Below are 27,882 nucleotides of genomic sequence, written 5' to 3'. Positions count from 1 at the left end.
CCTCCTCACAGAGACTTGATCAAAAAGCCAACGTGTAAGTAGCTCACTGTAGAGGAGCAGCTGTTACAGGAGGACTCATTTCTTTGATAGGATCTGCACAATGGCTTTTGTCAGTGAAATTGCCGGAACAAACATATCAATGCACAAAGGTCACACTTGAAAACATTTGCTTGTCATTCAATCTTAGACAAGCCTCATAAGGTCTCACCATCAGGAATCACAGGGAGAGAGAGAGAGAGAGAGAGACCACCACACATAGCCTCTATAGAGAAAAGAGGCTGTGCTGTAGGCAACACTAAGACTGGTGTTAAAAATCTTAAACAAAACACTTGCCCTTTGGGAATAGGTGTAAGTTAGTGAGGGGTGGGTGTGAGAGAGGGGGGTGAAGGACAAATAATACCCTCTCAGCAGCCTTAACACTTGGACAGAGTAGAGGGACTGAGGGGGAGAGTGATGTTCTCCAGCATCACCCATTAGTGAAACTAACAAACACAATGGTGGTGTTGTTATTCTTTTTGCCATAAGCAAAAAGAGCTCTGTGTGTGGGCAGTGTAGTAGGGAGAAGTCGAGGTTATTTTTGTTCCGTTCAGGGTTTTTCCTCCTATTTGCATGACTTGAGCAAATTAAATGATGCAATATGGCTTTTTGTCACAACACAAAGTGAGATACCACCCAGCCGCCTATGTCGATTCGTTGGGAGCGGTTTACATGAGAATATGGCGAATTCTACCGTGAACTCCACGTAGCCTATGAAGACTGTGTTAAAGATTTATCCATGCAGTTAAACATGACGATAATCATTTGTCTATAATGGGCATCTGCGTAGGATATGTACAGTAAACGCGCACATTCTGTGCAGGAACTGATTGGAAATAAGAAAAACATAACATGCAACATTGTTGCAGAATACATTGTAAGTGCGCTGACAAACATGCCACACGTGCGCATAACTGTGGCGTGTGACTCAAATAATAACTTAGTAGAATTTAACGATAGTGAACGGTGCTGACTCACTGCGCTCCTGTGGTGTTATTTTGTAGCGCTGGGATGAACGTAAAAGGTTATAACATAACCATGGTAACACGGTAACGCTTTGGACACGCTCGAGACCAACAATCAGGAGGCTTATATCATTTCAACACTTTTAAACAACATAGTTAGCTGATAAATCATGTTCATTTGTTTTTACAGTTTTATGGATTTTCTACATATTTAATGTGACTGATAAAGAAACCTCAAAAACAGCCTGGAGTAGCAGGACAACGCCAGAATTTGTAAGTAGGCTACGGTTGAATTTTCCCCTCACAGTCCCAACCTCCCTCATATATCGTTAATTCTACTACTGTTAACAACAAGTCGAAAAGACACACAACGCAGTAAATACATTCCCCGGGGCGTTTGGCATTAGCCTACAGACAGCTCTCACAATGAAAGAATGCAACGAGCCCAACATACCCTGGCATCACGCCGGTGGACTATCTGATAAGCAGCACGCCTGGTTGGGCAGCATGACACACGAGGGTACAACCTGTGACAAACTTCCCCGCTGCTTGCACCGCTGTCCACTGACAGTTTTCTTTCCCTCTTCTTCAGTCGCTTGGGCATGCTCCCGTCGTAACATCTCCTTCTCCTCGGGCTTATTTCCCCCTTCTCGCCAAATTTCGAATCCCCACATTCCCAAACGTTGACTGCAATAGCCAACACGAGTACAAATTTCAAATGCCTCATATTGAAAAAACGTTGAAACCAAAAGATATGAGAGCAATCACTGTTGAAAGCAACGGTGCAAACCTACAAAATACTATATTCTCTATATTTATATATGCTGTATCACAGGTAAACGATTATAATCATTTAGTTTAATAAAGGTATACGCATAAAATAATCAGAATTAAATATTTGCTAAAGAAAAAAAAAGTTATTTAAAATAAATTAATGGTAGTGCTGGTTATGATGGCATACCCCAGAAATACACATTTTTCTCTCGTAAAGAAAACAAAGCAAATAATAAGCAAACTCTGAGAATTGCAGTAAGCTTAATTTGTGTCCTTCCTTCTGATTTAAAATCCGTTTCAGCACAGTGCATTGGGTCAAAAAAGTAAGCACAAAATTGTCTCTCACTAGATCCTCAGAGCGCTCACATGTTTCCCCTTGCTCTTTCCTCCTTCTTTTTAACCAGCGCGCGAGAAGAGGAGCGAGCACAGTGACGTAAGACAGCACGAGAGCGCGCACTTGGCTGTACACTACGGTGGAACGGAACGACGAATACCTGGCTGTCAGCACTGGACGGGCTGTCGTCAGTGATAGCCTACAGAAGAATTGAAGAGGTGAGATTGAGAAGTCAAGTGCACTTGAGAATACATTCTAGAAATGATTCTTTCTAGGATTGTAAAGTCTATTACATATGTCGTTTCATGTGTATTCTGCATCCCCTATCTATAGCACTTACTTGATTATATATTTCGGGAATGTGATCTACATAATGGCAAGCATTAGCCAACACTAGGTTACATATCTTAATGTAAAAGTAAACACACCAATTCTCTGAAACATTAACATACACTATTTGTATTTGTATTTATTATGGATCCCTCTTCCTGGGGTCCAGCAAAATTAAGGCAGATTATACAATAAAAAACATTACAATACATTCACAGATTTCACAACACACCTTGTGCTCTCAGGCCCCTACTTCACCACTACCACATATCTACAGTACAAAATCCATGTTAACATGTGTGTAGTGCGTATGTTATCGTGTGTGTGTGTATACATATGTCTGTGCCTATGTTTGTGTTGCTTCACAGTCCCCGCTGTTCCATAAGGTGTATTTTTATCAGTTTTTTAAGTCTAATTTTACTGCTTGCATTAATTACTTGATGTGGAATAGAGTCCCATGTATTCATGGCTCTATGTAGTACTGTGCGTCTCCCATAGTCTGTTCTGGACTCTGGGACTGTGAAGAGACCTCTTGTGGCATGTCTTGTGGGGTATGCATGGGTGTCCGAGCTGTGCACCAGAAAGTTCAAACAGAGAGCTCGGTGCATTCAATGTCAATACCTCATAAATACAAGTAGTGATGAAGTCAATCTCTCCTCCACTTTGAGCCAGAAGAGATTGACATGCATGTTATTAAAATAATCTCTCAGTTTACATCCAAGGGTCAGCCGTGCTGCCCTGTTCTGAGCCAATTGCAATTTTCCTAAGTCCCTTTTTGTGGCACCTGACCACACGACTGAAAAGTAGTCCAGATATGACAAAACTAGGGCCTGTAGGACCTGCCTTGTTGATAGTGCTGTTAAGAAGGTAGAGCAGCGCTTTATTATGGACATACTTCTCCCCATCTTGGCTATTGTTGTATCAATATATTTTGACCATGAAAGTTTACAATCCAGGCTTACTCCAAGCAGTTTAGTCACCTCAACTTACTCAATTTTCACATTATTTATTACAAGATTTAGCGGAGGTTTAGGGTTTAGTGAATAATTTGTTCCAAATACAATGCTTTTAGTTTTAGAAATATTTAGGACTAACTTATTCCTTGCCACCCACTCTGAAACTAACTGCAACTCTTTGTTAAGTGTTGCAGTCATTTCAGTCGCTGTAGTAGCTGACATGTATAGTATTGATTCATCCACATACAAAGACACACTGACTTTACCCAAAGCCAGTGGCATGTCATTAGTAAAGATTGAAAAAAGTAATGGGCCTAGACAGCTGCCCTGGGGAATTCTTGATTCTACCTGGATTATGTTGGTGAAGCTTCCATTAAATAACACCTTCTGTGTCCTTTTAGACAGGTAACTCTTTATACACAAAATAGCAGGGAGTGAAAGCCATTGTAACCGATGTGAAATGGCTAGCTAGTTAGCAGGGTGCGCGCTAATAGCATTTCAATCGGTGATGTCACTCGCTCTGAGACCTTGAAGTAGTTGTTCCCCTTGCTCTGCAAGGGCCCCGGCTTTTGTGGAGCGATGGGTAACGATGCTTCGAAGGTGGCTGTTGTCTATGTGTGCAGAGGGTCCCTGGTTCGAGGCAAGGAGAGGGATGGAAGCAATACTGTTACACCATAACACATACGTCTTTCCAGCAGCAAACTATGATCAATAATGTCAAAAGCTGCACTAAAGTCTAACAAAACAGCCCCCACAATCTTTTTATCATCAATTTCTCTCAGCCAATCATCAGTCATTTGTGTAAGTGCTGTGCTTGTTGAATGTCCTTCCCTTTAATCATGCTGAAAGTTTGTTGTCAATTTGTTTACTGTAAAATAGCATTGTATCTGGTCAAACACAATTTTTTCCAAAAGTTTACTAAGGGTTGGTAACAGGCAGATTGGTTGGCTATTTGAGCCAGTAAAAGGGGCTTTACTATTCTTAGGTAGCGGAATTACTTTTGCTTCCCTCCAAGCCTGGGGGCACACACTTTCTAGTCGGCTTATATTGAAAATATGGCAGATAGGAGTGGCAATATTATCCGCTATTATCCTCAGTAATTTTCCATCCAGATTGTCAGACCCCGGTAGCTTGTCATTGTTGATAGACAACAATAATTTGTTCACCTCTTCCACACTCATTTTACGGAATTCAAAATTACAACCCTTGTCTTTCATAATTTGGTCAGATATACGTGGATGTGTAGTGTCAATGTTTGCAATCAGATGAAGTGGTTTGAGGCAAATTTTGGTGGCCAAGGAAGCTGGCTGGCACACTTGGCCCCCAGTGTCACATCCTGACCACAGAGAGCCCGTATTTATCTATGGTAGAGTAGGTCAGGGCGTGGCTGGGGTTTTTTGTCTAGTTTATTTATTTCTATGTTTAGTTCTAGTTTCTTTTTTCTATGTTGGGTTTTTGTCTAGTTTACATTTTCTATGTTGTGTTCTAGGTTCTTTTTTCTATGTTGGGGTTTTTGTCTAGTTTACCTTTTCTATGTTGTGTTCTAGGTTCTTTTTTCTAGGTTGGGGTTTTCGTATGATTCCCAATTAGAGGCAGCTGGTCATCGTTGTCTCTAATTGGGGATCATATTTAAGTTGTTGTTTTTCCCACTAGTGTTTTTGGGAGATTATTTGAGTTTATGCATGTAGCACCTCTTCGTCACGGTTTGTTGTTTTTGTTTATAGTTTATGGTCTGTCTTGCATAGTTTCACATAGAAATAAAGATGTGGAACGATACGCACGCTGCGCCTTGGTCTCTTTTGTACGACAACCGTGACAGAATCTCCCACCACCAAAGGACCAAGCAGAGTGCCCAGGAGGAGCAGGGATCCTGGGCCCAGGAGAGAAGAGAGTGGAGGACATCCTGGACCTGGGAGGAGGTAATGGCAGGGGACAAGACCCTGCCATGGAAGCAGGTGGAGACAGAGAGAGAGGATCGGCGACGATACGAGGAACTAGCACGGCAATGACGGAAGCCCGAGAGGCAGCTCCAGCAAAGAATTTGGGGGGGCACACGGGGAGATTGGCGGAGTTAGGGTTGAGACCTGAGCCAACTCCGTGTGCTTACAGTGGGGAGCGTGTGACCAGTCAGGCACCGTGTTATGCGGTGATGCGCACTGTATCTCCAGTGCGCATTCATAGCCCATTGCGCACTGTGCCTGCGCCCCACATTTGCCGGGCTAAAGTGAGCATTCAGCCAGGACGGGTTGTGCCGACTCAGCGCTCCTGGTGTCCGGTGTGTCTCCTCGGTCCAGGATATCCTGCACCAGCTCTACGCACTGTGTCACCAGTGCGCCTTCACAGCCCAGTGCGTCCTGTGCCAGTGCCCCGCACTTGCCGGGCTAAAGTGAGCATTCAGCCAGGACGGGTTGTGCCAGCTCTATGCTCCAGACCTCCAGTGCGCCTTCACGGTCCAGTATATCCTGCACCAGGTCTCCAGTGTGCCTCCACAGCCCAGTACGTCCTGTGCCTGCTGCCCGCACTCTCTCTGAAGTGCGTGCCCTCAGTCAGATACGTCCATTGCCTGCTCCCCGCACTCTCCCTGAAGTGCGTGTTCCCAGTCAGGTATGTCCTGTATCTCCTCCTTGTATTCTCCCTGAGGTGCATGTCACTAATCCGGTGCCACCTGTACCAGTCCCACGCATCAGGCCTCCAGTGCGCCTCCCCAGTCTAGTACGTCCTGTGCCTGCTCCTCGCACTCGCCCTGAGGTGCGTGTCTCTAGTCCGGTGCCACCTGTACTGGTCCCACGCATCAGGCCTCCAGTGCGCCTCCCCAGTCTAGTACATCCTGTGCCTGCTTCTCGCACTCGCCCTGAAGTGCGTGTCACCAGTCTGGTGCCACCTGTCCCGGCTCCACGCACTAGGCCTCCAGTGCGCCTGCCCAGTCCGGTGACAGTTCCCAGTCCAGAGCTTCCGGCGACAGTTCCCAGTCCAGAGCTTCCGGCGACAGTTCCCAGTCCAGAGCTTCCGGCGACAGTTCCCCATCCAGAGCTTCCGGCGACAGTTCCCCATCCAGAGCTTCCGGCGACAGTCCCCAGTCCAGAGCTTCCGGCAACAGTCCCCAGTCCAGAGCTTCCGGCAACAGTCCCCAGTCCAGAGCTTCCGGCGACAGTCCCCAGTCCAGAGCTTCCGGCGACAGTCCCCAGTCCAGAGCTTCCGGCGACGTTCCCAGTCCAGAGCTTCCGGCGACGTTTCACAGTCCAGAACTTCCAACGACGGCCCGCAGTCCGGAACCTCCTGAGACGGCCCGCAGTCCGGAACCTCCTGAGACGGCCCGCAGTCCTGAACCTCCTGAGACGGCCCGCAGTCCGGAGCCTCCTGAGATGGCCTGCAGCCCGGAGCCTCCAGTGACGGTCCGCAGCCCGGAGCCTCCACCGATGCTGGCAGGTTCGCAGGATGAGAGGGTTCTTTGTGCTGCACAGAGCCGCCTCCTATGTTGGCGGGTTCGCAGGATGAGAGGGTTCTTCTTCCTGCACCAGAGCTGCCTCCTATGCGGGAGGATCCGCGGGATGAGAAGGTTCTTCGTCCTGCGCCAAAGCCGCCACCAACACTAGACACCCCCCCTAACCCTCCCTTTTGGTTTCAGGTTTTGCGGCCGGAGTCCGCACCTTTGGGGGGGTACTGTCACGTCCTGACCATAGAGAGCTCGTATTTTTCTATGGTAGAGTAGGTCAGTAGGTCCCGTGTGGCTCAGTTGGTAGAGCATGGTGTTTGCAACGCCAGGGTTGTGGGTTCGATTCCCACGGGGGACCAGTATGGGAAACAAATATAAAAACATTTATGAAATGTATGCATTCACTACTGTAAGTCTCTCTGGATAAGAGCGTCTGCTAAATGACAAAAATGTCAGGGGGTTTTGTCTAGTTTCTTTTTTCTATGTTGGGGTTTATGTCTAGTTTAAATTTTCTATGTTGTGTTCTAGGTTCTTTTTTCTAGGTTGGGGTTTTCGTATGATTCCCAATTAGAGGCAGCTGGTCATCGTTGTCTCTAATTGGGGATCATATTTAAGTTGTTGTTTTTCCCACTAGTGTTTGTGGGAGATTAGTTTGAGTTTATGCATGTAGCACCTCTTCGTCACGGTTTGTTTTTTTGTTTATAGTTTATTGTCTGTCTTGCATAGTTTCACATAGAAATAAAGATGTGGAACGATACGCACGCTGCGCCTTGGTCTCTTTTGTACGACAACCGTGACACCCAGCTGTGAAGCAGTTTGGAATTCGGAAGTGAGATCACACCTGATTGAATATTGATACATTGATCAATCAGTCAATATTTAAAGTAATTAGACTTGGCAGTATTACCCCAACATCAGCCGTTTGCTGCCTACCCTACGTCTGTAATTAAAGGTATTGCTGTTCCTCTGAAGACAACTGATAAGACAAAGCCAAACCCATGACAAATCCTCTTTCATTCGCCTCGCTCTTCAGAGAGATTACACGATAGCAATCCGAAAGGCAAGGGGAATGTCCTGTGGCAATTACTAAAAACAAAACTGTGGAAACACACAGAGGAGCTGGAAATCACTTCCATTACCGCACCTGTTCTTCTTTGGGGGTCCGGCAGCCAGGCCGGCACTGACCAGAGCCCAGTAGGCTGCTTATCTACAGGAATCTAGAGCGATCCAGAGGAATCCAGCCTGATTTGACTGTGGGGCAATTATGGAAATGACTCTGTGTTGCTATGACCCGAGCAGAGCCCCTGCCTGCCAGATTTGACCTGAAGAATTACCCCCCTTCTTTCCTTCCCTGCATTCTGAAGCTGTTCTCGCAGCGTTATTTTGTGTTACCCCACTGAACATTTTTGGAACCAAGTTTAGCCGTGGCTTACAGTGCGGTACAGTACGCAGTAATAGAAAGTGGACTGGCTGGCTGAGACTAGGAGGGCTGGTTGGCGTGTTGTAGAAGAAGTAGAAGAAGAAGCACCACAGCAGGTCTGAGAACAGCAGAATGACATCCAGCCGCATTGTTGAACAGCGTGAAAACATGTGGGATGCAGCTGTGGGATGGTGGGACTACGTGTAGAGAGGCAGTAGAGAGAGAATCACAGGGTAGGGAGGGGAAGACAGACCCCAGCTATAAGTTAACAATGTGTCCCGGAGTGGCAAGAGGCTTGGATCTACACATACAAACAGCCATGTTCAACTATCTTGTTATTTTGTTGTTGTGATGCCTCCCACCCTAATTCCTTTGACATCTTAGTATATCTATCTGAAGGCCTATCGCCCTACCATTTTATTTGGCCATTTTTATTGTTCAGAAATGTGGTGGGCACTCTCTTCGTTTGCAGGACTTTATCCTGCTAACTGTTCCAAATGTCCGAAATGAATTTGGTAAAAGGGCTTTTATGTACTCTGTGCCATCGGCTTAGAACGCCTTACAAAATACTTTTAAACTGGAAGAACTTGTCCCGATTGGTGTTTTTTGAGACTGATTCCCTGACCTGTCAATGTTTTTAATTTGCTGTTTTATGATTTTGTTATACTCTTGTGAATTCTATGTTTTTTTTACTAGATTACCTATAGTTTTTCATGTTGTCTGTCTGTAATTGTTTTATGACTTGGTGCAGTCTATCTTGGCCAGGACGCTCTTGAAAAAGAGATTTCAAATCTCAATGAGCCCTTCCTGGTTAAATAAAGGTTAAATTAAATCAAATGTAAAAAATAAAGCTGTTTTAACTTATAGATTTTAGGTGAAACTATAAGCGTGAACAACTTGGGCATATCATAGACAAGAAACCCCAGTCTAATGCAGTTCGTATTGCTTGTGTTTTTATGTTTACATGAAATGGGAAAGATTCATTTGATTTAAGTTCAACATTCATTCCTAACCAAAATATTGACCCATGAGAAAGCAGGGTCAGTTGGGAAATTCTCGTCCACTTTGTCTCATTCAGCATGTGATCCGCAGATGGACGGAGGTAGGAATAGAACATCCCATCGGGTTACGGATATGGTCCTCCTCCTCCTCCACTTCCTCTTCCTCCTCTTCCTTCCCCCTCCTCCTTGTCCTCTTCTTCCACATCACGGGGATATAGCATTGCTTTTGTTTCTGTGTTGTGGACAATAGGGCACACAGTTGCAAAACATTTCTTTAAAATCTGTGCCTCCACAATCTCCCCGTTTCAAAATGTTTCAAAACGTTTCAAACCCTAAGTGAACAGTAATCTACCTAATCTGGACACGTTCAGGTAAAAGCCTACCTCCTCTTCAAACTGCCCCCCCCCCACCCCCACCCCCACCCCACCCCACCTCCCTACTGAACACAGCCCTGCTGTAGGTCACCCTAATTAGAAACATGACCTGATGACAGACAGGACTCTGCTTTCACTCACTCCCCATCCCTCTTCCAGGCACCGCTAGCCTCACACCTCACTCACTCCCCATCGCTCTTCCAGGCACTGCTAGCCTCACACCTCACTCACTCCCCATCCCACTTCCAGGCACCGCTAGCCTCACACCTCACTCACTCCCCATCCCTCTTCCAGGCACCGCTAGCCTCACACCTCACTCACTCCCCATCCCTCTTCCAGGCACCGCTAGCCTCACACCTCACTCACTCCCCATCCCTCTTCAAGGCACCGCTAGCCTCACACCTCACAGCTCGTTACTACTCCTAAAGCCTCTCTGGTGGCTAACTCTTAGCTGTGGGTCCCATCCAGCCCAAGCTGGGTTCATCTCAGGGGCTGCAGTGTGTGTGTGTGTGTGTGTGTGTGTGTGTGTGTGTGTGTGTGTGTGTGTGTGTGTGTGTGTGTGTGTGTGTGTGTGTGTGTGTGTGTGTGTGTGTTGTGTGTGTGTTGTGTGTGTGTGTGTGAGTGTATGTGTGTGGGGCTGCCAGTTAGGGGGGTTGTAGTCATCATCATAGACTGAATCCCAGTGTGAACTGTAAGCACAATGAGAAACAGATGCAGCAACACATGCTATGACTAGAACAATCCTTCTCCTCTCTCTGTGTGGCTGTAAGTATGAGTGTCAGCTGTATTCGTCTTGTGATGAATCTCGCTGCTTTCTGTTCGTCATTATCATAAGCATATGTAGCTGGATAGTGCCACAAGTTTTTTGTGCTTTTCTGTGCTTTTCTTGTTGTAGTAGTGGATGGTGCCAGTGAGTGAACTCAGGTGGTTTGCTGTGTTCTTTGTGTTTTGAAGTAGAGGTGTCTAATAAAGTGTGAAGTAAGTGTTAACTTCTATGGGCTAGTTGGGACGCTAGCGCTAGCAAATTCAAAAACAACAAAATGTCATAATTCAACTTTCTCAAACATACGACTATTTTACAGCATTAAAAGATACACTTCTCCTTGATGTAACCACATTGTCCGATTTCAAAAGGGCTTTACAGCGAAAGCAAAACATTAGATTATTTTAGGAGAGTACATAGACAAAAATAATCACACAGTCATTTTCCAAGCAAGGACATGTGTCAATAAAACCCAAAACACAGCAAAATGAAGCACTATCCTTTGACGATGTTCATCAGATGACACTCCTAGGACATTATGTTACACAATACATGTATGTTTTGTTCGATAAAGTTCATATTTATATCCAAAAACAGCATTTTACATTGGCGCGTGATATTCAGAAAATGTATTCCCACCAAAACGTCCGGTGAATGTGCACATCAATTTACAAAAATACTCATCATAAACGTTGACACCCGCCAACTTCGGGGTCACCTAAACTCAGAATTAGTATTAGAAATATTGTATTACCTTTGCTGATCTTCGTCAGAATGCACTCCCAGGACTGCTACTTCCACAAGAAATGTTGTTTTTGTTCCAAATAATCCATATTTATGTCCAAATACCTCCGTTTTGTTCGTGCGTTCAGGTCACTATCCAAAAGCATGTTGCGCGGGCGTAATTCGAGACACAAAAAGTCTAAATGTTCCATTACCGTTCTTAGAAGCATGTCAAACGCTGTTTAAAATCAATCTTTCTGGTATTTTTAACGTAGAATTGCGATAATATTACAACCGGACCATAGCATATTCATTCACAAAGAAAAATAAGGAAAGACGAGCTCGCGTAACTGCGCATATCCAATCCCTTTGTCCTCAGGCAGGCCACTCAGTAACTGAGCTCCTATAATCTGCCCAGTGACAGGAGAAGGCTGAAACAACTTCTGAAGGCTGTTGACAGCCAATGGAAGCCTTAGGAAGTGCAACGCAACCCCACGGATACTGTAGTTTCGAAAGGGACTAGAAAGAAAAAATACAATTCTCATATCCTCCACTTCCTGGTTGACTTTTTCCTCAGGTTTTTGCCTGCCATATGAGTTCTGTTATACTCACAGACACCATTCAAACAGTTTTAGAAACTTCAGAGTGTTTTCTATCCAAATCTACTAATAATATGCATATTCTGGGCCAGAGTAGTAACCTGTTTAAATTGGGTACGTTTTTCATCCGGCCTTGAAAATACTGCCCCCTACCCCAGACAGGTTTTAAGTAAGTTTGAAGTATTCTATCATTCCATCTCAGTCATAGTATGGCTGGTAATGAGAAAGCCTCATTTGGAACTCTTTCATTCATCTCCTCTCTCCCTTACCTACCTTCCACCACACAGAAGCACTGTGTGACTCTCACACCTGCTCTAATGGCCCAGGGTTTGGCTACGCTAAGCTTTGGGACGCACCGAGCGTGGAACGTGTTCACAATGCCATTAATATTCCTGACAACAGATTAATGAGGCTTTCACCATCTGTTTATGAACGCTTTAGCTGGAGGGGGAGAAGAAAGAAAACTCTGATCCCGTAGAACATTTACAGCGGTGTGTGTGTGTGTGTGTGTGTGTGTGTGTGTGTGTGTCTTAGTGTGTGTGCAGTGCACGATTTCCACTTGAATGGATCTAAACACATGAGGACGTTTTAAGTGGAGTGACTTACGCGGCGGCGGGGCTCATCCACTGTGGGTCAGTGGCGGCAGCCTGGGCCGCCTGCCTGGAATCAACAGCCTCTAAATCACTGTGCTTTAACCATCACACCCGGGACCACACTGCCTTCCCACCAGCTCCCCCCTGCCCTGTCCTTCCCACCCTGCTCTCTCTGTCCTGTACCACCCCAGCAGAATGTCCTTAGCCCTGATGAGTCTGGGGATGCTTAAGCTAAAGTACACACAGGGCCGTGAGTAACTGAAGCCACCCAGGGGCTACGCGTGCAGCCCGCTGGTCGGCGGCACGAGACACCACCAGGTTGTTGCGCAAGTCGAGAAGATCAAGTAGTCCTGGGACTGTTTACATGACACTTGATGCCTCGAACCCCCCCCTATCCGCCACCATGTCAGGGACATATTGTAGCAGAGAGGCCTCAGAGAAGGAAATGAACCGTAGCAGCATTGGATTGCAGTGTTCCTTACAGGAAATCAAACCTACTGTAGAAGGGGTTGATCAGTGATTTTGTCCAACAGGGACGTTCACAAACAATGACCCCACAGGGTCTGTTGTCTGACCTGACCCATGGTGGGCCAAACCGACCGGGCCGGGCAGTACTCCTCCATCACAAATAGAATACTTCCTTTCTTGTGTATTGATTTGAGATGCATGACACTCCTTCCTCATGCCTCAATGCTACCCCGCCTTTCTTATTGTCTCAACAATACATTTCTCTTCTATCATTGTTTTTTTACCCCTTTTTCACAGTATCCAATTGGTAGTTACAGTCTTGTCTCTTTGCTGAAACTCCCGTATGGACTCAGGAGAGGCGAAGGTTGAGAGCCGTACATCCTCCCAAACACAACCCATCCAAGCTGCACTGCTTCTTGACACAATGCCCACTTAAGTCAGCCGCACCAATGTGTCGAGGGAAACACCGTACACCTGGCGACCGTGTCAGCGTCCATTGTGCCCGGCGCTCCACAAGACTCACTAGTGCGGGATAGGACAAGAACATCCCTGCCGGCCAAGCCCTCCCCTAACCCAGACGGCGCTGGGCCAATTGTGCGCCGCCCCCATGGGTCTCCCGGTCGTGGCCGGCTGCGACAGAACCTGGACTCGAACCCAGAATCTCTAGTGCGATGCAGTGCCTTAGACCACTGTGCCACTCGGGAGGCCCTACATTTCTCTTCTAATTATGATCCCGACAGTTCTAGAGAAACTGAGTAACCACAGGTAGAATAGTTCCGATTTCATAGTGTTACTTGAAAGAAATACACGTCCCTCACATAATGCCTTGTATCTTTTTGTCTCTCTTGTTCAAACTCCCCATCCTAGGAAGTGCCACATCCCTACAGGCTAGCGAAGGGTTCATGCAACAGATGGATGTCTTTTCTCAGTCCAATGAATTGTAAATGTTTCCAGTAGGGGTTAACAACAGCCCCAAAGTAGAACCATGTATGCTCCATCCATCCCTCCCTCCTTCTCCCCCTCCCTCCTTCTCCCCCTCCCTCCTTCACATGTGTGTGCAAATTGCAGATTCATTACAGTTTAGCATCAGTGCACTGCAAATTAATGGGAGGGGAAGAGTGGTAAGTGTGGTGTGGTGTGGGCAGCAGGCTAGCAGCAGCGTTGATGGTGGTCCTTGACTGCGTGTCAATGCTCCTCCTCTCCTCTCCTCTCCTCTCCTCTCCTCTCCTCTCCTCTCCTCTCCTCTCCTCTCCTCTCCTCTCCTCTCCTCTCCTCTCCTCTCCAGTACCCCACGCGCCGCTCTACTCGGCCCATTTATTCCTGATTGGCCTCTGAGGCTCTCTATCAGGTAGAGTGTTCAGTGTAATGAGTGTTCCTCTCTCTATCAGGTAGAGGGTTCAGTCTATCAAGGGTCCCTCTCTCTATCAGGTAGAGTGTTCAGTCTAATGAGTGTTCCTCTCTCTATCAGGTAGAGTGTTCAGTCTAATGAGTGTTCCTCTCTCCATCAGGTAGAGGGTTCAGTCTAATGAGTGTTCCTCTCTCCATCAGGTAGAGGGTTCAGTCTAATGAGTGTTCCTCTCTCCATCAGATAGAGGGTTCAGTCTAATGATTGTTCCTATCTCCATCAGGTAGAGAGTTCAGTCTAATGAGTGTTCCTCTCTCTATCAGGTAGAGGGTTCAGTCTAATGAGTGTTCCTCTCTCCATCAGGTAGAGGGTTCAGTCTAATGAGTGTTCCTCTCTCTATCAGGTAGAGTGCTCAGTCTAATGAGTGTTCCTCTCTCCATCAGGTAGAGGGTTCAGTCTAATGAGTGTTCCTCTCTCCATCAGGTAGAGGGTTCAGTCTGATGAGTGTTCCTCTCTATCAGGTAGAGGGTTCAGTCTAATGGGTGTTCCTCTCTCCATCAGGTAGAGTGTTCAGTCTAATCAGTGTTCCTCTCTATCAGGTAGAGGGTTCAGTCTAATGGGTGTTCCTCTCTATCAGATAGAGAGTTCAGTCTAATGAGTGTTCCTCTCTCTATCGGGTAGAGGGTTCAGTCTAATGAGTGTTCCTCTCTCTATCAGGTAGAGGGTTCAGTCTAATGATTGTTCCTCTCTCCATCAGGTAGAGGGTTCAGTCTAATGATTGTTCCTCTCTCCATCAGGTAGAGGGTTCAGTCTAATGAGTGTTCCTCTCTATCAGATAGAGAGTTCAGTCTAATGAGTGTTCCTCTCTCTATCGGGTAGAGGGTTCAGTCTAATGAGTGTTCCTCTCTCTATCAGGTAGAGGGTTCAGTCTAATGATTGTTCCTCTCTCCATCAGGTAGAGGGTTCAGTCTAATGAGTGTTCCTCTCTCTATCGGGTAGAGGGTTAGGTCTAATGAGTGTTCCTCTTTTCATCAGGTAGAGGGTTCAGTCTAATGAGTGTTCCTCTCTCTATCGGGTAGAGGGTTCAGTCTAATGAGTGTTCCTCGCTCCATCAGGTAGAGGGTTCAGTCTAATGATTGTTCCTCTCTCCATCAGGTAGAGGGTTCAGTCTAATGAGTGTTCCTATCTCTATCAGGTAGAGTGTTCAGTCTAATGAGTGTTCCTCTCTCCATCAGGTAGAGGGTTCAGTCTAATGATTGTTCCTCTCTCCATCAGGTAGGGAGTTCAGTCTATTGTGTGTTCCTCTCTCTATCAGGTAGAGGGTTCAGTCTAATGAGTGTTCCTCTCTATCAGGTAGAGGGTTCAGTCTAATGAGTGTTCCTCTCTCTATCGGGTAGAGGGTTCAGTCTAATGAGTGTTCCTCTTTTCATCAGGTAGAGGGTTCAGTCTAATGAGTGTTCCTCTCTCTATCGGGTAGAGGGTTCAGTCAAATGAGTGTTCCTCTTTTCATCAGGTAGAGTGTTCAGTCTAATGAGTGTTCCTCTCTCTATCAGGTAGAGGGTTCAGTCTAATGAGTGTTCCTCTTTTCATCAGGTAGAGGGTTCAGTCTAATGAGTGTTCCTCTCTCTATCGGGTAGAGGGTTCAGTCTAATGATTGTTCCTCTCTTCATCAGGTAGAGGGTTCAGTCTAATGAGTGTTCCTCTTTTCATCAGGTAGAGGGTTCAGTCAAATGATTGTACCTCTCTCTATCAGGTAGAGGGTTCAGTCTAATGAGTGTTCCTCTCTCCATCAGGTAGAGGGTTCAGTCAAATGATTGTTCCTCTCTCTATCAGGTAGAGGGTTCAGTCTAATGAGTGTTTCTCTCTCCATCAGGTAGAGTGTTCAGTGTAATGAGTGTTCCTCTCTCCATCAGGTAGAGGGTTCAGTCTAATGAGTGTTCCTCTCTCCATCAGGTAGAGGGTTCAGTCTAATGAGTGTTCCTCTCTCCATCAGGTAGAGGGTTCAGTCTAATGAGTGTTCCTCTCTCCATCAGGTATTGGCTTTATTTTTGATGCGTTTCGTAACTTTTTAACTGGTCCTTAACAAAGCATTGGCTTTGGACTGAACACCTCTTGGTACATATTCAAAGAGAAAGCCCTGAAAGTAAACGGCATACATTCGTTAATGGTTTTAATGTTCCTGGACCGGTTTGTTGCTGTTCCTGGAAAGGAGAAAAGTCAAACAGTTCTGGTCTTCTGAAATGGCATTGTTAGCAAATGCTTGTGTAAATACTTGTTCATGTACACGGTGGGTGAGATTTCTGTTGACACAGGTTAAAATCTAAGCAATGTCAGTACTTTCTCTAAGCAATTTGTACCTTTCCTTATTAACTACGTTGTCTGGTTTATGCTCTGAATTCTTGTTGGGGCGGCAAATGTGGCAGCGTCAATTCTCTGTTAATACTCTATAAACACGGACTTATCATCAGAGGCAACTAGTCTGAAGTGTTGCTTTATCTCCACTTATATTCAACTTTTATAGTTCAAACAAAAAGGTTGATATGAGCCTCGGAGAGATAAATAAATGGGAGCTCTTATTTAGATTAAGGGAAGTGGAAACCGTTTTTATTCACCATTATGGAAATTGTTACTCTCAAGGTGGTCCTCTCCGTACAAGGGGAGATTGGTTTGATAGTACAGTGGAAGTTCAGCCTGAACCTTTCGCCAGACGTCTGTGATGTGGTGGTTTTCCCAGGAGCTTGAGGCTCCATTGTGAAACCTTGGTTTACATGGACTCTTTGTGCGGGGTTGCTTTACAACGGAAAAGGGAATGAAACAGCCGCTCCGGAGGAAGAAAAGAAGACAGTTAGGTGGTTTGAAATGTTTCCTTTTTCATCCCCGTTACACAAAGGTCACGGTTTGGGAACCCAACTGAGTTTTATTGTCCCGGGGAATCGTTTTCAAGGTCTCATTTCAGAGTAATATTTCCTCGTAGTCTGGCTCTCTCTTGTTCTTTTATATCAAAACCCAAATTGAAAACCTCCCCTTTTGTCTGGGATCTGATTACCAGCACTGAGTCATAATCATAATGCAGCCATCCAGCTTCTCACGTCAGGATGTTTTTGTTCTAAATCCCTTTCGGTTAGTCCCAGGTAGGTCTGCTATGAAACATGGCCCGGTTGTTACAGTATACATTTTCATATTGCCTACCTAAATGTAATTCAAACTGCAGTCTAGTATTTTGTCTTTTGGCGGCTACTGCAACCCATGGAAAGTATTTGGCTGGCTTTAGCTTTGATGCAACAGATAGCAAAGAGTCTGAACATATGGTTTAATACAAGTGTGTGTGTGTGCATGTGCTCGTGTATGTGCGCGTGTGTGTGTGTGCGTGGTGTGTGTGTGGGCGTGTGCCACAACTGCTTGTGGTTCATCTTGCTGGTTCATTCAAAACACAGTGACATCTGAAATGTCTTTGTAATTTATGTCCAGGTGCAGCTTTTCCTTTGACTGACTTCCCAGACTCTTTGCTCCGGCCAGATGCTACGCCACACCCATGGACGCTAGTTTCTTCTCCGCAATGAGTCTGTATCTGAGTACATCCCCTACCCTTTACCGAATGCGAACATATTCGGGGTCGTCTGATTGGTCCAGAAACCCCATGGGTTGGGCCAGAGCCAGAACACGTGGGTAAAGCGGCAGTTTGAAAATTCATCATTGGCTTTTATACTTTGATTGGTTAGAGATGATCCAATCGCTGATGACTTTATTTTCTACAACACCACTCGTGCCCCTCGTCATCACAAACAACTTCAACGATGGTAGTCTCAGACTAAAGTATGTAGCGAATGACAGGGCAGAGGAAGAATTCACTGTGAGTCGTCAGGCTAGCTCTTCCTCACCTCTTCTTTTAACTTTTCATATATCATCTAACTACTGCTTAATGGCTGCAATGTCACGCACATCTGTGTGTTAGTCAGGTCCGCCCGTCTCTCCTCTGGCCGTAAGGTTCTCATTAACAGCTGGGTGATGGTTGTGTCAGGGCCGTGGCCTCTGTGTCGGCCCCACTGACTGAAGGGTTGAGTCAGGGTGATTGAGCAGTCGAGTCGCAGGCCTCAGGCCTCTCTCAGCAGGGTCCCATCTCCTCCAGAGTAGTGGGGTCACCGCCCTGTCTGCCACCGCACGTCTCCCCCTCATTCCTCAAGCCCTCGTCACACACAGACAGAGAGATGGATGGACGGACAGACTTTTCCACAGAGCAGCAGACACACAGACCCCCCCTCCCCGTCCCGTCCCGTCTCACACACACACACACACATCACCATCAACCCCTCACTACTCCCATGGCCATTCATAGTCAGGCAACGAATTAATTAGGGCCAGAGACAATTACCATAAACAGAGGCTGCATTTTTTTCTGCTTTGGGTGGGAAATCTCATTTTGTAAATATTTTTAGGGAACAGAGTATAAACCAGGACAGTGCACAACCCAAGTTTATCTTCAGCTAATTGCAAAGATACAATGTGGTGGGGTGTTCGGTTGTGGTCCCTACTGTGCTGCATTCCAGATGCTGATATCACTAGACCAGAGGACCACCAAAGACTTTAAGTATACTTTATTGACTTAAGCTGTATAAAGACTCTGATAAAGAGCTTCCTTCCACTGGTCATTCATCTTGTGTCTTTGACAGAACGTCTTGTGCTCGGCAGTGTCAGCAGGACACTGTCTTCTTGTTGTGGAGTTAGAAGACGTGTGACATGGCTGTTTATAAAACTCTGTGGTAATCTAAAAACGGTTGAAGTTCTTGTTCCACGACTGGCAGAGGAGGGAGCGCCACTGCCAATAGGGAAGTGTGGTTCATTTAGTGTCACGCAGCTCCACAGCCGCTGCCAAAACCATTCCGCTATACAAAGCTGTGCTATAGACTAGGCACCCGATTTCCTATATAGTGCACTACTTTTGCTAGGGCTCTGTTCAAAAGTGGTGCACTGTATAGTACACTAGGAATCAATAATCAATAATCCCTCTGAAACACGTCTTAGATTTTTCGATGTTCTTGTGATTTTCCAAGCCAAGACACAGGGCCATGTGGTATGATTTCTGGCTTTATATTCCTGTCGTGCATGAGGTCTGCATCCCAAATGGCACCATATTCCCTTCATAGTGCACTACCCATAGGGCTCTGGTCAAAAGTAGTGCACTATGTAGGGGATAGGGCGCCATTTGGGATGGGGACGTGGACTTGGCCCACCGTGGAGCAGAGTGCTCTCTCTGCTGTTCTCTCTGTCTAGGAATTTTGATATCCAAGTGAAAGCTGACCTGGTCGTCTTGAACAGTGCGTGTGAGATGCGCCGGCACCAGCCGCCAATAGCTAGAACTAGGACGATTGATCGTAGATCATCTGCGCACCATAGCGCAACACTCAGATGCATTTTAAGGATTTTTTGACTTTCATTCTTTACTATCTTTCTCGACCTGCAGTTTCCATGCTGTTTTGAGGGGGAGACGGAAGGAGACTGCCAAATAACACTACTTAAAGATTCCAAATATTTGTATGGTGATTTGGACAGTGTGCTGTTGCAGTTGAATCCCACCAATAGAATCCAAACACTTGAGCTCTGTGTGCAGGTTTAACCCTTAAATCAGCTCTAGTTGAAGTGTCTGGATATACTGTGTGTTTACTTTGCTCTGCAGTCCTTGTCTACATACTGTATAGTTATGCATGATGGCCTTACATTGAAAAGACTGACACTTCAAATCAAAATCAAATCAAGCTTTATTTATACAGCACATTTCAGACATGGAATGCAATGCAATGTGCTTCACAGGAAAACAAACTAATAAACGTCTTCCCTGTGGCTCAGTTGGTAGAGCATGGTGTTTGCAACGCCAGCATGGTGTGTGCAACGCCAGGGTTGTGGGTTCGATTCCCACGGGGGGCCAGTACAAAAAAAAAAAAATGCATGAAATGAAATGTATGTATTCACTACTGTAAGTTGCTCTGGATAAGAGTGTCTGCTAAATGACTAAAATGTAACGTAAATGTAATAAAAACAATGAAAATAAAACCCTAAATATTTATTACACAACAAACACAAAAGGATAACAAAAAAGACTGAATGACTAAAAAGCACCCTAAAGCAAAAAAAAGAAGTGTTTGTTTCTAAATCATCTTAAGAGCTGGTAATTTAGTCCATGAGACAATGTGACTTAGTCACTGAGATGTATCTGGATTTATCAGGAGCTCGGTGAATGGCCTCTGTGGTCCTCTTATCCAGCTGCCTCTATAGGCTCTGTGAGCCATGTCGTGTGGAGAGGTGAAGTCTTCGATGTCTGAGTGCTGTAATCAACACTGGGACTGTCTGGCCTTGTGTCAAATGGCACCCTATTCCCTATATAGCGCACTATGTTTGACCAGAGCTTTTGACTATGAACCCTGGTCAGAAGTAGTGGACTATATAGGGAATAGGGGGCCATTTAGGACGCACACTCTGCCTGTGTCTGGGGGTCACTGATGAGGGGATACTGTGAACCGAATCACACACTGTCTGCTTTGCCCTCTCTGTCTGACTGGTTGTGTCTGTTCATTCTGTCTGCATATGAACCTTCAGGAAAAGGCTGTTTTCATATAAGTTCAAACACTGCCATAGTCTTATGTTCAGGCCATAGACTTATATGGTACAGGCAATGGTTGGTTTACTCATGCAGGCACAGCATACGCAGACACATACCTGTAGGATATTGTGTTTGGAATACCTTTTGTGTTGTTTGATTTATTCAAACAGCGGTAGGTAGCGGTATCTTACCCTCTATCTACAGCGCTGGTGGTACGCAATCTCAAATCGACCAAATATTTCTCTCTCGTGACTTGAAAACAAAATACTAAATGAACATATGATCTATGGTACTATGATGCATTAATACACACAGGATGTCCTGATAATTGTTAAGAAGCGTTGTTTGGACTGGTGGTGTGTCACAGCATTGGAGGACTGGCTAAATATTTACTGGTGGTGTTGGGGCATGCTTCACTGAGCCTGTGTGTCTGGTCCTGGGGGGTGAAGTCATCGCCGATGGCTGATGTCATTGGAGGACAAACACACACATACACACAGACATGGAGGACAAACACACACATACACACAGACACACACACACACACAGACACACACTCACACACACACACACACACACACGCACGCATGTACATACACACAGACACACACACACGCGCACGCATGTACATACACACAGATACACAGACACACACACACACACACACACACATTGGCGCTGGCTTGCTTGCACTGACCCTTTTACCATTTAGGGGCCTTGGACTGATATGAGTGTCATTGACCCAGGGGCCATGTGTGGCATGTTTTGGATCTGCAGAATATATCCCTTAACCTATACAACACAGCCAAACAATACTATCCATCAGTCAGGTCCTGGGGTAAACAAGGGAGCAGGCGGCCCCTGGTGGGGGAGCCAAGGGTCACTGGAGCTGTTTGATTGTCTAATTGGGGGGCGGCTAGTCTAGTGTGTGTGTGTGTGTGTGTGTGTGTGTGTGTGTGTGTGTGTGTGTGTGTGTGTGTGTGTGTGTGTGTGTGTGTGTGTGTGTGTGTGTGTGTGTGTGTGCATCGCTGCTCAAACACACACACTATGCCTGCATGGCAGAGAGATGGAGAGACGAAGCCCTAGTGAATGCGTGTTTGTTCTCCAAGGCCCCACACACTTATGTTTATTTGAACATGGATAGTGTTCCTGAACCTGTTCTATGCTCCGTCCTCCGTGTGTTTTCCACCTCCAACACGTGCATCCCAGCACAGTGACGGGGCTGAGCTGAACAGCATCAGGCGGCTACACTATCCAATTCCAAAAGATAAAATGGTCGCATTTGTTTTTTATATCAGCTAACACAAATGCTAAACAAAGTTAATCTAGGAGTGCGAAGAACCCTCCCAGTAATGAGGACGCGGCGCACTTTTATTTGTTGTGTCATCGTCATGGCTGACAAGAGCAGCTGTCTATCTGGTGCCATTGGCGGTGGGCCGGGGAGGACCGTCCGCGCGGTCAGTTTGGTGTCAACGACGCGGGGACATGGGTCAGAGCTAGAGGCAGCAATAGGAGTGGTGGTAGTAACGGTCGCTGCACAGTGGCTCCAGGCTCCGAGACCATCGGGGAAGTTGGCCTTCACCTCTCTCCCAAGTCATCAATCACACGTCCCTGCTCCTCTCAACCTAGACAACTGCAGCCTTTTCCACAAGCAAGGCTTCTTCACGCAGACCCAGAATGCACTCAACGCAGGCCTGGGCCCTGTCCCATAGAGTTAGAGTTAGAGTTAGGGGAACAACGGACATTGCAGTAAATATGTTGATTGGTGGCCATAGGTTGCACTGTTTGAAATAATGTTTGGTTATTGCAACACTGACAAGTGCTTATTGTGCCACTGTATTGAGTGGACAGTAGAAAATCACAGGGAATCTGGAGCTGAAGTATGATCTGGTCGTGGTGTTTCTACGCCTGGCTATCATTCTTAGGCTGTATATCCCAAAGGGCACCCTATGGGCCCTGGTCGGAAGTAGTGCACTATGTAGGGAATAGGGTGCCATATTGGACACAGACTCAGTCCCGTTGGCAGCCCTGGCCCTGGCCCTGGCCTGCATGTCCACATAATGAACCCTAAAACCCCAGAGAGACACAAAACAGATCCCTGACGACGGCTGACCTCCAGCTTAACTCCCACTGATGACTGTGCTTGTCCTTCCTATGTCAGCTCTTCTTATCACTTCTCTGAGGTCAAAGCTATGAGCCACTGAACGTAGAAAGGAACACTAACAGTGTTTTTTTGTTTTTATGGCCCAGAATATAATTCGTTTTTTTAACCTGCATTGTTTTACAAGCTACATGTTGTGTTTCAGTTTACCACTACAGTTGCCAATGGATGCAAAATGTGCCTTTTCAAGGATTTCCTCCCTCTCCCTTCACTTCAACATGAATCACAGTCTTAATAGCCCAGTTAATACTGCATATACAGTGCCAGTCAAAGGTTTGGACACACCTACTCATTCAAGGGGTTTTCTTTATTTATACTATTGTCTACATTGTAGAATAATAGTGAAGACATCAAAACTATGAAATACCACATGGAATCTTATAGTGTCAAAAAAGTGTTAAACAAATATATTTTTGATTTTTGATTCTTCAAAGTAGCCACCCTTTGCCTTGATGACAGCTCTTGGCATTCTCTCAACCAGCTTCACCTGGAATGCTATTCCAACAGTTCCCACATATGCTAAGCACTTGTTGGCTGCTTTTCCTTCACTCTGCGGCCCAACTCATCCCAAACCATCTCAACTGGGTTGAGGTCGGGTGATTGTGGAGGCCAGGTCATCTGATGCAGCACTCCATCACTCTTCTTCTTGGTCAAATAGCCTTTACTCAGCCTGGAGGTGTGTTGGGTCATTGACTTGTTGAAAAACAAATGATAGTACCACTAAGTGCAAACCAGATGGGATTGGCGTGTCACTGCAGAATGCTGTGGTAGCCATGTTGGTTAAGTGTGCCTTGAACTCTAAATAAATCACTGACAGTGTCACCAGCAAAGCACCCCCACACCATCACACCGCTGCCTCCATGCTTCACGGTGGGAACCACAGATGTGGAGATCATCCATTCAACTACTCTGCGTCTCACAGAGACACGGCGGTTGGAACCAAAAACCTCAAATTTGGACTCATCAGACCAAAGGACAGATTTCCACTGGTCTAATGTTCATTGCTTGTTTCTTGGCCAAGCAAGTCTCTTCTTCTTATTGGTGTTCTTAAGTAGTGGTTTCTTTGCAGCAATTCTACCATGAAGGCCTGATTCACACAGTCTCTTCTAAACAGATGAGGTTGAGATGTGTCTGTTATTTGAACTCTGTAAAGGATTTACTTGGGCTGCAATTTCTGAAGCTGGTAACGCTAATGAACTTAACCTCTGCAGCAGAGGTAACTCTGGGTCTTCCTTTCCTGTGGCAGTCCTCATGAGAGCCAGTTTCATCATAGCGCTTGATGGTTTTTGCGAGTGCACTTGAAGAAACTTTCAAAGTTCTTGAAATTTTCCAGATTGACTGACCATCATGTCTTCAAGTAATCTACTTCTATTTGCTTTGGCTTAGACAGATTGAATCCCATCACACAGGCACGCACGCACGCACGCACACACACACACACACACACACACACACACACACACACACACACACACACACACACACACACACACACACACACACACACACACACACACACACACACACACTCTCTCTCTCTCTCTCTCTCTGATAGAACTCCCTTGTTCACAGCAGGTCTTGCTTTTGTCCTGCTGTTGTGGTGCAATAGCAGCAGCATTCTCTCATGGTACTACAAGTGCTGCTTCCCCCTGAGTCTTTCAGTTGTCTGTGACACTCTGCTGCAGTTCAAGGCCTTATTGCCCACCCAAAGAGGTTATAGGGATTCTGCACTGCCCTCTCTCTCCCTAAGTGGGTGGTCCTTTAGGGCATGGCTGAGGCACAGGTGGGGCATTGTAGGGATGCTCACAAAAATACCCCCTCCACCCCAACAACCCCCCCCCCCCTTCTTTACGGAACGGTGGACTACATTTTCCAGAACTTTCCATCAGACCGTTAAGACACTAAACACTGAAGGTGGAACGTTGACATAAACAAACCAGTGAGATAGCTAGCCCCACTGTGAAAAGCTAAACACACATATAACCTTGAGGACATCCCATAAGTCCATTGTCTGCCACCTCAACAAAGAAGGGCTCCCTTTCAGTTCTGTCATCGAAAGGGCTTTGGAGTGGGCCCTAACATGGTGTTTTTTAAATTAATAGTTTTAATGAGATAATCCGAAAAGGACCCCGGTGCAACAACCGAACAAAATATTGTTAAATCTAATGTTTGGGGAAAAAGGAGCCCCTCCATCCAATTTTTTTTTCCCCATGCGCCGTTTTTTGTAAATAATTACAGTTCTGCTGAATGTGTTGTATAAAGTTTACACGGTAGGTTCACTGCACCCTATCTGTTGTTTGGAACTCTGGGAACCACCAGTAAGATGTTGACATATGACGGCTCTGCTGTAGTGAACAAGGCATGGATTACTTGGGAGCATAATAAACAGGAGCATAAAGAGAGATCTGTCCACCAGGAGCCAATAGAGGAGTGACCCCTCGGCCCCCTGTCTGTCTGTCTGTCTGTCTGTCTGTCTGTCTGTCTGTCTGTCTGTCTGTCTGTCTGTCTGTCTGTCTGTCTGTCTGTCTGTCTGTCTGTCTGTCTGTCTGTCTGTCTGTCTGTCTGTCTGTCTGTCTGTCTGTCTGTCTGTCTGTCTGTCTGTCACGCATCTGTCTGTCTGTCTGTTAGGCCTCTGTCTGTCTGTCTGTCTCTCTGCCTGTCTTGGTCTGTCTGTCTGTCGTTCTGTCTGCCTGCCTGTCTGTCTGTCTGTCTGTCTGTCTGTCTGTCTGTCTGTCTGTCTGTCTGTCTGTCTGTCTGTCTGTCTGTCTGTCTGTCTGTCTGTCTGTCTGTCTGTCTGTCTGTCTGTCTGTCTGTCTGTCTGTCTGTCTGTCTGTCATTCTGTCTGTTTGACCTCTGTTTGTCTATCTGTCTGTGTCTGAACTATGCAGGGATGGACGAGCCGCAGTTACACACGATTCCTGGTGTTGCGCAATCAAAGAGACAGAGAGCGTCATGTCAGGTGATGTGTTGGCTCCTGGGTTGGAGGCTGCCAGCCACCTGGTCACATAATGTAACAGAAGGATGGATTGTTAGAGATACAGGCTGGGGAGTTAAAGGTGTAGGAAGAGGTAGGAAGAGGACCTGTGTAGTAGTAGTAGTAGTGGTCATGCTTAAATATAATTCTGTTCATAGTTCCAAGCCATATTTCAGGGTTTTTATATTCAAATACAGTAGTATCACAATTAAGAGTCTTGTTGAATTTAGGTTCATATTATGGAGTATAAAATAAACCTACATACTGCATCCAGTCATTCAACTGATACACTCATTTAAGACTTTTTTGAAATGGAAGAATAGCCTATAGCAGGTGCTCTTAGTGAAATTGTAGTGGTGCTCTGTCTGCACAAAGACTTGGTTGTGCCCTCCATACACCTGTGTTTTACTAAAGAGATGCCAGAACCTCCGATTCAATGAGCCATTTATAGTTGGTAGCTTGGGGAACTACCTTGGCTGTTTGCATTCATTTCAACTTCTATTTTAGAGATGTTGTAGCGTTCCACCACAAATGAAAGCGTGTAATCCTTATGAGATTTGAATTAATCCTTTTTTAACTTCATGCCTTTTAACTGCTTTTTTTATTTTTTTTTACTTGAGGAAGGAACACCTTTCAGAAGATTTGGCAGCGTCTCTGCCAGTCAGTTTGACAGTTGCTTGAGACAGAGATGGGAGGGATGAGAATTTAGCTAAAAGAATTGGCCAAAAATGCATTAAATGTCCATTATCTTGTGCTGATCCGCTGTGGTTTGTTCACATGGCCTCCTGACTGATCTTTGTAAGGGCCAGATGGTGGACAGGCCACTGGGAATAGACCTATTCTGCATCCCAAATGGCGCCGTATTCACTAGATAGTGCACTACTTTGGAACAGAGCCCTGTTCCAAAGTAGTGTACTAGATAGGGAATAGGGCGCCATTTGGGACGTACACCCAGAGACCAGCGAGATATGGCTTTTACAATGCACAATTATAGGAGAGATAACGTGGACGAACGCTTAACAAAGCAGCAAGGCATTTCCAGATCACCAGTTCTTTGATAAGGGAACAGACTGCAGCCAACATTCTTTCACCAATTGACCAGAGGGAACTGTCTCCACTAATGGAATACCACAGCTGATCAACTCTCTGATTGGAAAGAATGGAGTCCATTTTTCAGCTTTAAATGGTGTCCTTCATACGTGATTAGGACATGTGTTTTTAGTCCCTACAAATACCTTTCTTATTTTCCTATATGGCTATTTCTATGTGGAAGTACATTTTTTCAACCAGCAGGCGCTCTCCTCTCCTAGACGTTGTCAGAATCCAGACTCTCATGTTGTTTCATGTTAACATTTCACAGAGAGAGGCAGGCGCCTGGCCCTCAGTGAGTGTCTTCACCCCGAGGATCAGGAACCCCCCCCCCACTGTTGACACTGATACCTCCAGGTAATGCCTCTACTCCCTCCCTCCCAGCCAGGCCACACTGTGCGTAATAGATGGGAAGGGTCGGGGCGCACACACACACACACACCTAACACCCACCGGTGTGGTCACGGGGTCAGAGTTCACCCTAAAATGTGTGGCCCGGGGTCAATAGGTGCTCTGGCCTCCATCTAAAGGTGAGGATAGAATTACCACCCCTCTCCCTCTCTCTCTCTGCTCTCTCCCGTACCGCTGACACTTACATTTCTCACTGTGACATGCGTGACAACCCCCGCTTTTAGTAAGGGGACAGGGACTGGGCAGGGAGGGTGGATGGATGGAAGGGGGGGGGAAGTAGTCAAGCTGCAGAGCAGTGGAGGGAATGAAACAAGGTTTAAATACAGGATCAGATGCTGATACTCTGCTGTGTTCTTTCACATGAGTCATTGGCTGCTGGTTGTGATGGGTACTGTGTGTTGGCTCTTGGGTGGTAAAGTACATCGCATCCTATCTTGTTAATGTCTTTTTGTGCTGATGTTGAGTCACATTCACCACAATTGATGGATGTTGCTGTCTGATGTTCCGTGTCTGATAGCAACAGTTTGGATTCAGAGTAATG

The 27,882-nt window shown here is 46.0% G+C and overlaps 1 protein-coding gene and 1 long non-coding RNA gene across 2 annotated transcripts in view; one reads left to right on the top strand and one right to left on the bottom strand.

Moving 5' to 3' along the window:
* Window positions 1-2,165, bottom strand: part of LOC106610218 (hedgehog-interacting protein) — a 44,805-nt gene extending 42,640 nt beyond the window's left edge. Inside the window, exon 1 of the mRNA XM_045722765.1 lies at window positions 1,456-2,165. Within this exon, the coding sequence (XP_045578721.1) occupies window positions 1,456-1,728 (273 nt within the window). The 5' untranslated portion in view covers window positions 1,729-2,165. The remainder of the gene's footprint in view (window positions 1-1,455) is intronic.
* Window positions 451-27,284, top strand: LOC106610190 (uncharacterized). The gene is made up of 3 exons (XR_001329866.2): window positions 451-1,274; window positions 2,180-2,327; window positions 27,202-27,284. It is a non-coding gene; the product is annotated as an uncharacterized lncRNA (long non-coding RNA).
* The last annotated feature ends 598 nt before the right edge of the window (window positions 27,285-27,882 follow it).

Source organism: Salmo salar, chromosome ssa08 (assembly GCF_905237065.1).
Source record: "Salmo salar chromosome ssa08, Ssal_v3.1, whole genome shotgun sequence".
NCBI classification, from domain to species: Eukaryota; Metazoa; Chordata; class Actinopteri; order Salmoniformes; family Salmonidae; genus Salmo; species Salmo salar.
Note: the sequence above shows the minus strand (reverse complement) of the source record. Positions and strands in the feature narration are given on the sequence as shown.